The 14,123-nt window shown below is 37.9% G+C and overlaps 1 protein-coding gene across 4 annotated transcripts in view; it reads right to left on the bottom strand.

Moving 5' to 3' along the window:
• ARNT (aryl hydrocarbon receptor nuclear translocator) overlaps positions 1-13,835 on the bottom strand; it is a 63,811-nt gene extending 49,976 nt beyond the window's left edge. For all 4 annotated transcript variants that reach the window (XM_069480655.1, XM_069480658.1, XM_069480656.1 and 1 more), the window contains exon 1: positions 13,792-13,835. In XM_069480655.1, the coding sequence (XP_069336756.1) occupies positions 13,792-13,816 (25 nt within the window). In that variant the 5' untranslated portion in view covers positions 13,817-13,835. The remainder of the gene's footprint in view (positions 1-13,791) is intronic.
• Between the last annotated feature and the right edge of the window lie 288 nt (positions 13,836-14,123).

Raw genomic sequence — 14,123 nt, 5'->3', positions numbered from 1 at the left:
ACACCATGCACAGGACTTGTATGCTGAAAACTACACAACACTGATGAAAGAAATCAAAGGTATAAATAAATGGAGAGACATATGGGACTGTGTTCATAGACTGAAATACCCAATAGAGTAAATTAAAGACGTCAATTCTTGTGAAACTGATACACAGAATTCCTATCAAAATTTAACATAATTCCTACCAAAATTCAAAAGATTTTTTTATATAAACAAGATTATTCTAAAATTTATATAGAAAGGTAAAGAAACTAGAATAACTAAAACAATTTTGAAAAAAAAATTAAGTGCAAGGAGTCAGTCAACCCAATTTCAAGACTTAGTACATAGCTACAGTAATCAAGACCATGTGGTCTTAGCAGAGGGATACATACATAGTTCAATGGAACCCAGAAATACACAAATATACCTAAATGATTTTTGACAAAGATGTAAAAGCAATTAAATGGGGGAAAGATAGCCTTTTCAACAAATGGTGCTGGAGCAACTAGACATCCATAGGCAAAAAAATGAAACTCAATCTAAGCCAAACACCTTATATAAAAATTAATCAAAATGGGTCAGGCACGGTGGCTCATGCCTGTAATCCTGTAATCCTAGCATTCTGGGAGGCTGAGGCAGGAGGATCACTTGAGGTCAGGAGTTCAAGACCAGCCTGAGCAAGAGCGAGACCCCGTCTCTACTAAAAATAGAAAAATTAGCCAGGCATGGTGGTGCACAACTATAGTCCCAGCTCCTCAGGAGGCTGAGGCAGGGGGATCACTTGAGCCCAGCAGTTTGAGGTTGCTGTGAGCTAGGCTGACGCCACAGTCCTCTAGTCCAGGCAACAGAGTAAGACTCTGTCTAAGAAAAAAAAATTAATCAAAATGGATCACAAACTTAAATGTAAAATGTAAAACTACACAACTGCTAGGAAAAAAAAAAATAGAATCTTTAGGATCTAAAGCCAGGCAAGAAGTTCTCAGCTTTGGCTGATCCATGAAAGAAAAAACTGATAAACTGGACTTCATTAAAACAAAAAACTTGTTCTGTGAAAGACCCTGTCAGAGAATGAAAAGACAAGTTACAGAGTGAGGGAAAACATTTGAAAATCACATACCCACAAAGGACTCATATCTAGAATATAAAAAGAACTCTCAAAACTCAACAATAAAAAAGCAAACAATCCAAATAGAACATAAGCAAAAGACATGAAGAGACACACCAAAAGATATATAGATGGTAAATAACCACATGTAAAGATGTTCAACATTACTGTTGTCCCTTGACATGTGAGGCAGATTGGTTTCAGGACCCCCACAGACACCAAAATCCACAGATGCTCAAGTCCCTTGACATAGTATCTACATATAACCTACGACTCCTACATATTATATTTTAATGGCAAAGTATTTACATATAACCCACACTTTCCATACATAGACTCCCAACCATACTACATATAATGGTGTAGCATCTGCATATAACCTATGACTTCCATATATTTTATTGTTTTTTTCTTTCCCCCCGCCCCCTTTTTAAAGATAGTCAACTAAAGCAGTGGGAATGGAGAAGGAACAAAGGGCTCTATAACTGATTGTGATCAATTGGTTGTAAATGACACTGCACTCAGACCAGCCCTTCCATATACTTTACCACACTGACAGCCACACTGGAAAAAAAATTTTTTCCTTGAGGCCACAGTGTTTTATTATGAAAATAGAATAAAAACTTCAAAAACAAAATGATCCTTTCTAATTTAATGAAAAATTTGTTATTTTTTGTTTTCTGTGTGAGTTATATGCAATTAGATTGTCAATATTAATTGTAACAATAAGAACATCAATAAGTAAGATTTTCAAGAACCAATTACAGGTTTTGCCCAGGGGGGCACCCATCACGTAACACGTACGCTACAGCATGGCAGCATGAGTTGCCTGCACACCACTCAGCTCCCAAGGTAAAGAGATTGTGAGTTACATAGGCTTCAGGAGGCCCCAGGCTCAAAACTGGCGTGAGTTAAATACAACTCACATGGAAGCTAATGTTTAAATCATTTCTTAGGTTACTTACAATACCTAATACAATGTAATATTACATATGGTTATTTTTTATTTGTATTTTTTTATTGTATCGTTTTTTTGGTTTTGTTTTGGTTTTTTTTTTTTTTTTTTGAGACAGTGTCATGCTCTGTTGCCTGGGCTAGAGTGCAGTGGCATCATCGTAGCTCACTGCAACCTCAAACTCCTGGGTGAAGGGATCCTCTCATCTCAGCCTCCCTAGTAGCAGGGACTACAGACACGTGCCATCATGCCTGGCTAATTTAATTTTTTGTAGAGACGGGGTCTCACTTTGCCCAGGCTGGTCTCAAACTCCTGCAACTCAAATGTCCTCCCACCTCTACCTCCCAAAGTGCTAGGATTACAGGCGTGAGCCACCACGCCTGGCCTTATTATTATTTTTATTGTTTTTTTTCCCAAGTATTTTCAATCCATGGTTGGTTGAATCAGTAGGTGGCAAAGCCCACAGATAAACAAGGCTCACTCGATTAGCCATGAGAGAAATGCAAATTAAAACCACAACAAGATACCATTACACACAGAATGGCTAAAATAAAAAATGAAAACACAAAATGCAAGGGAGGGCACGGAAAACCATGATCTCTCACATTGCTGGTGAGAATGTAAAATAGTACATTCTTAAAAATATATAGAAAAAATAAGCTGGGCATGGTGGCGCATGCCTGTAGTCCCAGCTATACTCGGGAGGCTGAGGCAGGAGGATCGCTTGAGCCCAGGAGTTTGAGGTTGCTGTGAGCTAGGCTGACTCCATGGCACTCTAGCCCGGGCAACAGAGTGAGACTCTGTCTCAAAAAAAAAAAAAAAAAAAAAAAACACCTAAAAATGCCGCCTTCAATTACTGCTAACAAAAAAAAAACAAAACTAAAAATGCAACTAACATACAACACAGCAACCATATTTCTGGGCATTTACCCCAGAAAAATGGAAGATGTATGTTTACACAAAAATCTGTAAACAAAAGTTTATGGCAGTTTTATTTCTAATGGCCAAAAATTGGAGGGGGGGGAAACTCAGATGTCCCTCAATAGGTGAATGGTTAAACAAACCGATATACCCATCCTATTGAATACTACCTCAGCAATAAAAAAAGAACAGACTGAATCTCCAGAGAAACCATGGTGAATGAAAAAAGCCAATCACAAAAGGTTATAACGTATATGATTCCATTTATAGAACATTCTTGAAATGACAAAACTATAGAAAAGGAGAATTGATTAGTGACTGCCAAGGGTTAAAAAGAGGGTGGGAGTAGGACAAAAGTGGGTGTGGCTATAAATGGCACCATGAGGGGGACTCTTGTGCACTATACTGTACACAAAAACTGTACTACAGTTTTACAAGATACTGCCATTGGGGGAAACTAGTTAAAGGTACAGGGAATCTCTGTATTATTTCTTATAACTATACGTGAATCTAAAACTATCTCAAAATAAAAACATTAATTTATGCCTGTAATCACAGCACTTTGTGAGGCTGAGTCAGGAGGACTGCCTGAGCACAGGAGTTTGTAGTTGCTGTGAGCTATGATTGCACGTCATGCCACTACACTCTAGCCTGGTGACAGAGCAAGACCCTGTCTCAAAAGAGTAAAATAAAAAGTTTAGAAACATTTCTTTTTTGCAAGCCTGAAATGAAGTTTATTGAGAAAGGGCTAAATAGGTTTACAGAGCAAGACAAGATACATTCACCACAGATGACAAACAGGCCCCCCCCCATAACAAAAGGCTAAAAATATTTTTTAATGTCATACACTTCATGTTCCTTTTTAACTTTAAAATCTATTTAAAGTTCTAACGATCAAAAACTCATGAGGTTAATTCAATTACATTCAATTTATTTATTAATTTGAAAGAACAGTACCATTATGATACTATATATTTGCCCATACGAAAATATGGTGTCTTCCATTTATTCAGATCTTTTCTAATGTCCTTCAATAAAATTTTATACTTTTCTTCACGTAGGTCTTATATCTTTTTATTTTTAAGTATTTTATAGTTTTCTTAGTATACATTCACATCATCTTTAAGGAACGATGATTTTACCTCCCTTACTCAATATTTTCACTATTTATTTTGTTTTCTTCTCTTACTATATTATTACAAGAGTTCTTAGTTTTGTTTTGTTTTTTTGAGACAGAGTCTCCCTCTGTCGCCCTGGCTGGTGTGCAGTGGCATTATAGCTCACTGTAACCTCAAACTCCTGAGCTCAAGTGATCCTCCTTCCTCAGCCTCCTGAATACTGGGATTACAGGTGCACACCACTGTGCCTGGCTAATTTTTCAATTTTTAGTAGAGTTGGGGTCTCACTCTTGCTTAGGCTGGTCTTCAACTCCTGAGCTCAAGCGATCCTCCTTCCTCAGCCTCCCAGAATGCTAGGATTACAGGCGTAAGTCGCCAGGGGCTGCGGAGAGTAAATGGGGAGTTATTGTTTAATGGGTACAGTGTTTCAGTTTTGTAAGATGAAAAAAGTTCCAGAGATGGATGATGGTGATGGTTGCACAACAATGTAAATGTACTTAATGCCACTGAACTGTATACTTAAAAATGGTTAAGGAGGCAAATTTTATATTATATGTATTCTGCCACAATAAAAAAAAGTTTTAAGATATATTTTAGAAATCTGAAATGATTCTGTATCACTAAAATGAAGTTATCCACCACACATGATTATAGAAAAAACAAATTGCAGAAAATATATAATATATTTCTTTAATATTTATGTGTAACAAAAGTCTGTAAAGGCTCATATTTACTACATTACTATTATATGTCAGGCACTATTACAGGCCCTGGAAATAAAGCAATAAATAGAACGAGACAAAAATCCTAACCCTTATGAATCTTACTATTAGTGAAAGAGATAAACAAGAGAAATAATCAAAATACAAATTAGGTTGACAATCTGAAATTGCCATTTTATAGGTTAAAATGGACAAATACTGGTAATTTCATATTGTTTACCCTAATAGTATGTTAACAATGATAAATACGGAGAAAAATAAGCTAGGAAAAGTCAAACAGAAGTACATAAAGGTCCAAGGATAGGAGGCTGCAATTTTAGATGGTGAAGGAAGGCCTTGCTAAAAAAGGTAACATCTAAGGAAAAATCAGATGGAGATGAGGGAATAAACAACTATGCAGGTGTCTTGGGGATGCACCTTAGGCAAACTGCAAAGAGCCTGAGGTGAAAGCATGCCTGTTAAGTTCTAGAAATAGTTGAGGATGACATCATGGCTAGAATGGAGTGAGCAAATATTGCACAATAAACTTAACAGTGATTATCTCCAAAATGGCATTTGGAGACTTCTACATTTGATTTTCTATATATCCATATTGTTTTATCTTTTATAATAATCATATATTATTTTTATGACCAAAGAATGCATGATGGCAATTTTTAAAAAGGAAAACGTATGTGTGCATGCCTATCTGTGTGGCATGCACTGAAAAATCTGAGAAAACACAGCTTAAACTCTAATCCGCATTCCAGTCAGCGGGTCACCACTTACCAGTTGTAAGACCTTGGGCAAATTACTTCATTACTTGAGTTTATCTGTGAAATATGGTTAATAACAGTATCTACCTTTTGGGAAGATTAAATTAGATAATGAATATAAAAACTGCTTAGCATTGTGCCTGGTGCACTGCAACTACTTCTTAAATAGTAGCTTTACTGAAATATACCAAACACCAAACTAGTGATCTGATTGATTTTGAAATTAATTTTTCATGACAAGAGTAATACATTAAAATACAATAAGGATGTACAGAAAATCAAATGGAGAAGTCACTAAAAACATTTGAACAATACAGAAGCAAACAGTCAAAAGTAAAATTCTCCACATACATACCCCAATACCACTTTCCTCCCTATGGGTAACTGCTATTAGCATTTTGATATGAATCCTTCCAGAGTTCTTTCTGTACACTTACACTTATGTACTGTACATAAGGTTTTGTTAATTTTTACCAAACAAGCAAAAAATAGGATCATATTATACAGTCTCCAATTTGTGATGGCTCCACTTAAGATTTCTTGACTTTATGATGGTAGGAAAACATTGCAATTTTGAAGTAATGTACAATATTCAACAAATTACATAATAGCCAACATTTTATCAAAAAGTAGAATTTATGTTAGATGTTTTTGCTCACTGTAGACTAATGTAAGCATTTTTAGAACGTTTAAGATAGGCCAGGCTAAGCTATGATGTCAATAGATTAGGTGTACTAAATTCATCTTTGACTTCTAATATTTTCAACTTAAAATGGGTTTATCTGGACATTGCCCCATCGTAAATCGAGAAACATCTGTACTTACTCTGAACCTTTTTTCTTCCATGTAACAATAATCTTGGAGAGGGTGCCATGACAGTAAATACAGGTGTAGCTCATTCTTTTTAATAGCTATATGGTACTTCATGGTATAAATGTATGTAGATTATGACATTCAAACTATCACGATCATAAATAATATTACAGTAAATATCTTTGTGTATCTTTATGCATAGATGCCAGGATTTCTGTACTAACAAATTTCTGAAAATGACTTGCTGGGTCTAAGGGTAGGCACATGTAAAAAACTGATTGCTCCTAGCCTTCCAAAGAGGTTGATATCGTGTCCCCTGTGAAAGACAGACTTCTCTGGAGAGTGTAAACCAAAGGTCTTCCCACTTGGGGAACACCAGGCAAATGTGAAAGTGGGGGTACCCTATTGAAAACAGGGAAACCAGCCAGGTGCAGTGGCTCATGCCTGTAATCCTAGCACTCTGGGAGGCCGAGATGGAAGGATCACTTGAGCTTAGGAGTTTGAGACCAGCCTGAGTAAGAGCAAGACTCAGCTCTCTACCAAAAATAGAAAAAAACTGTTTTCTGGTTTTTGCCACTACAGATGTGGTGGCACATGCCTGTAGTCCAGCTACTCGGGAGGCTGAGGCAGGAGGATCACTTGAGCCCAGGAGTTGGAGGTGTCAGTGAGCTATTACGACGCCACTGCACTCTAGCCAGGGTGACAGAGTGAGACTCTCAAAAAACAAAAAAAAAAAAAAAGAAAGAAAGAAAAAACAGGGAAACTAATAGCAATGTATGCACACTGGATGCTTCACTTTTCTCCTGGGTTGTACTGCCTCTTTCCCATATTCCATATCTCTCTCCTACTGGTGGAGCATACCTTCCAGTGCACTCCCCATCATCTACCTAGGGCGACAGAGCAAGACTCCGTCTCCAAAAAAAGAAAAAAAGAAACAAGATCAATCTGATTCCTGATTCTTTTGAATGCAGCCAATTTTTTTCTCCCTGAAGCTTGTAGGATATTCTCTTTGTATCTGATGCTGAAATTTCAGCATAATGTGCCTTGATGTGAGTGTGTTTTCATCCACTCATCTAGCCCCTTCAATCTGGAAACTCATGTCTTTCATTCAGTTCTGGGACATTTTATTTAAACATAAGCAAAAAGTTCTGTTAAAGAAATAAAAATGGTTGCTATTACAGAGAAAGAAATGAGAGAAAGGGAGTAGAGGACTGCTGTTTTTTGTAACATACCTTGTAAAACTATCTAAGACTTTAAATATAATATATGCATGTATAATTTTGATTAAAATAACTTTAAATGAATATATACATTTATTTTTAAAGCAAAAGAGCCAAGAACATATAACCACCCATATTAACTCATAAAAAGGAAAAAACCCAAATACTTCTAGTTGCTTAGCCTGGGGAATTGGAAAACTGTGATAATCATGAAAGATACAGAAAAGAAGGACAGCAGATTTGAAGGAAATATTGGTGAACATATACATAGTATGTTAAAGATTATTCAAATAGAGATGTAGCCAGGCGCATTGGCCTGTGCCTATAGTCTCAGCTACTCAGGAGGTGAGAGGATCACTTGAGCCCAGGAGTTTGAGAACAACCTGGGCAACATAGCGAGACACTGTACCCCCAAAAGAGAGAGAGAGAGAGAGAGAGAGAGATGTCTTTTAAATAGATAAAAATATAGGAAAGCAGTTTATGTGAGAGCCATGAACAAAATTTTTGGGGTCTTTAATATAAAAAAGTTAAATGAAGGGAAAGGGATAAAATAGGTACCAAGTAAATGCTAAATTGAGGTACGAAGGCAAGTAGCTGGGCAAGTAAGTAGAAATGAAGGCAGTTGCTTGGTTTATTATTTAGTTAAGAGTTCTAGCCATAAGAGTCAGAATATAAAAGTAAACGCACACTAAAAAAGAAAAAGAAAATGACTAGGCAAAAGGGACAAATAAGAAACAGTCAGTGAGAAAAACAAGCATGTGCAGTGTCTCTGAAGCCAAGTTTCTAGAAAAGGCTCAGTTATGGAGTACAAAGAACTCAGAGAAGGATTCCAATAAGAAGCTTAAAAGTATTTAAAGAGCTGAAACACAAAACTATAAGGAAAGAATACAGGAAGTTACAGAATAGATTTTAGGAAACTACTCTTCCAGCTCCTTTTTCAGCACCTTGCACTCAGTTCATCTCAGCAATAGTGTGCCCTCCAAGCTGACTAATGTATTTCATCTCCTTCATCTACCTAAAGACAATGTCCCACGCTCCTCCTCAAAATTTGTACTACATTTCAGTAGGAAGTGACTCTACATCACAATGGAAAAAGTCTTTTTTTTTTTTTTTTTTTTTGAGACAGGGTCCCACTCTGTTCCCTGGACTAGAGAAGAGTAGTGGCATCATCATAGCTAACTGCAACCTCAAACTCCTGGGCTCAAGTGATCTTCCTGCCCCAGCCTACCAAGTAGCTGGAACTACACAAGCACACACCACCATGCATGGCTAATTTTTCTATTTTTTGTGTAGACGGGGTCTCACTGTTGCTCAGACTGGTCTTGAACTCCTGGCCTCAAGCAATCCTCCCATCTCAGCCTCCTAAAGTGCCAGGATTATAGGCATGAGCCACCATGCACGGCCTGGAAAAAGTCTTATAATTTAGAGATTAAGAATGCTAACTCAAGCCTGAGCAAGAGAGAGACCCCCGTCTCTACTAAAAATAGAAAGAAATTAGCTGGACAACTAAAAATACATATAGAAAAAATTAGCTAGGCATGGTGGCACATGCCTGTAGTCCCAGCTACTCAGGAGGCTGAGGCAGAAAGATTGCTTGAGCCCAGGAGTTTGAGGTTGCTGTGAGCTAGGCTGACACCATGGCACTCTAGCCCAGGCAACAGAGTGAGACTCTGTCTCAAAAAAAAAAAAGAATGCTGACCGTGTAAATAGACTGCCAGCAATCAAATTTTGTTTCTACCTCCTACTAGGTAGGGGACTTCAGACAAGTTAACTTATGCACTTGGTACCTTAGTTTCCTCCTCTGTATAACAAGGATAATACCTACTTCATAAAATTGTTGTAATTATTAAACGAGATAATACATTTAAAATAGCTGGCATACATTGTTAAATATTAGGTATTATTATAGTTGGTATAAATTAATTCATGATGTCAATGGCTTAATTAGTATTATCCTTTCAAAAGTATTTTCATGTTAATGCATAAGGAATGAACCACTAATGCTGGGTTTTACATTTGTTCATTTATTCAACAAATATTTATTGAACTCTGGTCCTATATACTAGGCACCACTGTAAGCACTAGGGTGCTGTGGTGAACAAGGGAAGCAAAAGTTCTGCTCTCATGAAACTTATATTCTAATTACATCGTTGAAGCCGTAACTTCCTTTGTCCATTCAACTACAGTGAAAATGTGGAGGGAAATAAAAAATGAAGAAAAGATATAAATTCAAAGAATTTTATCTGAAAAGAGGGAGACAGTTTCTAATATAGAGACTAGTCAACAAACTAGGAAAGTGTGGGCTGGCATATAGTAGGAACTTAATAAATGTGTCCATTCCTTTCTCTGGGTTTGTTTCCTTAAATGATAGGCATCGTGTCGTCATGTTTCCAACTCGAACACTCACTGATGTCTACTTACTGAAGTCATCATGGCACATTAGGCAGCATTCTTAAAAACAGATGGCTCTACAAGGTGTGGGTGGTGAACCAAGACTCCATTAAGCTCAGGCCCTGCATTTCAGAAGCGCCTTAAATGCACTTTTTTATTGTTACATCTAAATAAAATCAGCTATACAACCACAGAAATACTGGATAGCATCGACAGAAATGTTATCCTTGTGCCCCATTACAGTATTATAACACCAGGGAATTAACATTTTAAATAAGTCTTGTAACTAATCTTGAAAGAAAAAGATAGCTCCAAAGGCAGTTTTCACAAATCAAGGATTCAAATTTTACTAGTTTTGGAATTAGACACAGCCAAGGTGTCACAGCCTAAGTTAAATCAAGGAAAAGGGCTTAGTGTCCTTGAGTGTGGCAATTTAGTTTGTGAAGATCAACCACCACTTGAAATCCCTATTGTTACTACCTTAGAAGAAAGTCATCCATAGCAGAGAACAGCAAAAGACTTTCAAAAAACATCCATGAAACATATTAATCTCATCTCTTAGTGGACTATTTGAGAAGGGGAGGACCGAAATGCAAAAAATTAAGCTCAGAGACCACTATTTCAAAATGACCAAAAAACTAGACTTCCAAGAATACATAAGTATCTACTTCTTAATTTCTAAGAAAATAGAAAAAGATGCAGGTTGGTAATGCAAATATACTGCACAAAAACTATGCAGATTGAGGTTCCTTTTCAAAAATGTTAATCATATTTCAACTGTTAAATTAGTAAAATACACTATTAAAGGTCTCTGCGGTAGAATATATATTAATAATAGCAGAATATCTTGACATCTTAATCTTACACTGCATGAATTCCTATTTTCCCATATCTGGAAAAGGTAAATAAAACAATTTTATTAATGGATGAATTTAAAACTATCATTTATACAGGTAAAAATTATCTAAAAAGAAATTTTTTTCTTAAATGGTAGCCTTACAAACCCAGTGTTTGCTTTCTCCATCCACAATAAATTGCACATAATAGCACAAAAAGAGTTTTCTGTTAATGAGAATACCAGAATCAAGGGTGGAAAAACCTACACTTACTACAAACTTATTCCAGTCTCCAGTTTGAGTATCAAATTGTAAATCAAATACCTAATCTCTTCCCAACCAGTCCCTTAGCCAATGCATTACAAATCACATACCCAATTTAAAAAGTGTTCCTCAAAATTGTTAGTAATCCATAGACAAAAAAGTTATAGCCTAAAGCTTCATGGACCATCTACCCATCCACTTCTACTTGCCAGTGGAAGAAGAATTAGTGAAAAAGGATAGAATATGAGGAATTATCAATTTTGGGGAAAAAAGTTATCATCACATTACAACTATTATTTCAACACAACTCTTACAGAGAAGAGAGTATAAACCATTTATTTTACTCTTCTTCTGATGCAGTGCCATGTTAAGATAGTGAAAAATGCAGAAGAACCAGGTCCCCTGAAAGACAGTGAACGGCCACCAGCAGACTTTAAATCATGTACAATTAATGTGAGCAAGCATTGTTATTAACCCCAAGGATTAACTTAAATGAAGCTTAGAAGAGTAAAATAATTATTTTTGAAAATCTTCTGCAGACATATGTGAAGACAGAACAAACAAGAACTGTAGGGAAACTTATCAGCCAGTACTCCAGCAAAAATACAAAGTCGAAAAAATTCAAAGAAATAGGTATGATATTCCTGGTCCCTACAACGGCTCTAAGGAAAGAAGGTATGACAATGCAGCAAAGAATTCTGACTTGAAAACCATTTCTTTCTTTTCATTAAGCACAGGACATTTCCACACTGTATCCCTCCATTCATGGATCTCATTTCCCAAAATGCAACAGGCTACTGAAAAAATCTACATCATTATTTATGATCTCTTCCTTTTGACAGAAAGGTGAAAAGGGAGAAATGAAAAAGAAAATACATTTCCTGATTTATTATGTATTGAACATGGGATCAATAACTTAGAAGACATGGAAGAACTTTTCATCATCAAAAAAGAAATGTAAAAATTACAGAAGCAAGCAGCCAGAGGACAATAAACAAAATTGACTGTTCCATTAACAAGGATTCTGCACAAAAACACAAAAAATGCTATTTTCTGCTTAGAGATTTAACCTGATTTTGATCAGCTAATGAAAATTCAGTCAAGAGATTGTCATTCTGGTTGCTGTTGTTTAAAAAACAAAACAAAATAAAGCAACCCCACCCACACAGCTGGAAAAAAGCTTCTGACATGTACACTAAAACTTGTTTACCCAGGCTACTTCTTAAGAGAAATGCTTTGCAATTTGACTAGGGTTATATAAGCATTTTACAATGTGCCATCAGTTTATAAATCTTGTTTATTAACTCCCTAGTTCACAGATAGGTTATTTTACTACAAGGTCAGGTTTGCCATATGGCATTTTTCCAGTTTTATAGTTTTATTCCATCAGTCAGCACTGCAATGGAATTTGTCGTTAATTTTATCTCCTTTTCCTTTAAAAACAGTAAAAGATTTTTAAAAATGATGTTGACATGTAACGAATTAATCATTTCCTAAAATAGCTCTGTTCCCAGAAACATGGTGGAAAAGACTGTAAATTTCACAGTGATTTAACTATAATATCAAAACCTGGATATTGCAAGATAATACTGCCTTTCAGAGACACGAAAAAAATTAAATTTAAATTTCAACATGAGGACAGCAGGGAATCCCTCCCACTGTTATATATTCAAGAAATTCTCACACACACACTTCCAGCCACCTCCCCCCGCCGCCCCGCCCCCCGTCTTTTTTTTTTAAAGGTTATCAAAGATTAGGCTTCCCAAGAAAGGACAGATTTTATTTTGCAAGAGAATGGCCAAGGCCAGCAGGTAAACTAGGCCTCCTAAAACGAAATACTTTGTGGGGAAAAATAACTGTAATATAGTGGAAAGAGGACTAGGACCAGGAATTTGAAGATCTGATCTCTCCAGACCTGCAATACATGCCACTCTTAAACTGATTAGATTTCTTTGAAATTGAGAAATGCCATGGAACTAAACTTTTCTGAAAGAATGGAAACTGCCTCAACCTAGGCCTAACAAGATAAAAACCTGGCGATCTGGACGAAAGATCTGTCCCGAACCACAAACCATTACACAAACCTCTGCCCCTCAGCAACTAAAGACAGTACAGGCCCTCTTAACACATAAATGCAAATTTCAAAGTATAGGCAGGGAGGAGGTACAGCCTGGAGAAACTGAGTGTTTATATATATTCTTTTCCAAAGAATTTTAAATTTTAAAAAATCTAAATTTAAATCTAAATGTTTAAATGTTTGGAAGCAACACCTCATCTAACAGCAACGTGGTCTAGTGCTTATGAATCCAAACTACTCTTAAAGTAAAACGAGCCACTTTGCCTACAGTTATTCGGCATCAAGCACCTCCACCGGGCAGAGGGTTAAAAGACCACACCACAGACCAGACCGCCGCCAGAAGAGTGGAGGGGGGCCCAGCCCCGCACGGGCATCGCTCCAATAGAGCTCCGGGCAGGGAACCCCCAACTCCCAGCCGCCGGCTCTTTCCCTCCCGCTCCGGTCTACAGTGTTCCCCAGGGGTCGAGCCCCTCCCCCAGGTCACTCCCCTCCCCCACCGTCCCTAGCCGCCCCCGCCCCGCCCCGGCGCCTCCAGCTCCAGCTACGTCCCCTCAATCGTGGGTCTCCTCAGTTGTCAGCCCCTTCAGCCCCTCCCCCTTTAGAGGCGCCCCAGTCCTCCGTCTCCTCACCGGGGTTAGCAGTAGTCGCCGCCATGGCCGTAGATGCTACCGCCGCCCCGCCACCCCCCTCAGTGGGAGGAGCTGCCGCTACCGAACCGGGGGGAGGGGGAGAGAAGAGCCACTCCCCAGAAGCGGCGCGTTACCGCCGCCACCGCTACCGCGGAATCCAAGATGGCGGTTTCAGCAACCCCCACCATCCCCAACCCCCGTGGTGGAGGGGCCCCGCCCGCTGAGTGGGCGGAGTCACCTCACAGCCAGCCTCCTCGGGAAAACGGACCAATAGAAACGCCAAATCGACCCGGGACAGGGCTGGTCACTGCGCTAGCCTGTCCAGTAGAGGG

The sequence above is a fragment of the Eulemur rufifrons genome, chromosome 8 (assembly GCF_041146395.1).
Source record: "Eulemur rufifrons isolate Redbay chromosome 8, OSU_ERuf_1, whole genome shotgun sequence".
NCBI classification, from domain to species: Eukaryota; Metazoa; Chordata; class Mammalia; order Primates; family Lemuridae; genus Eulemur; species Eulemur rufifrons.
Note: the sequence above shows the minus strand (reverse complement) of the source record. Positions and strands in the feature narration are given on the sequence as shown.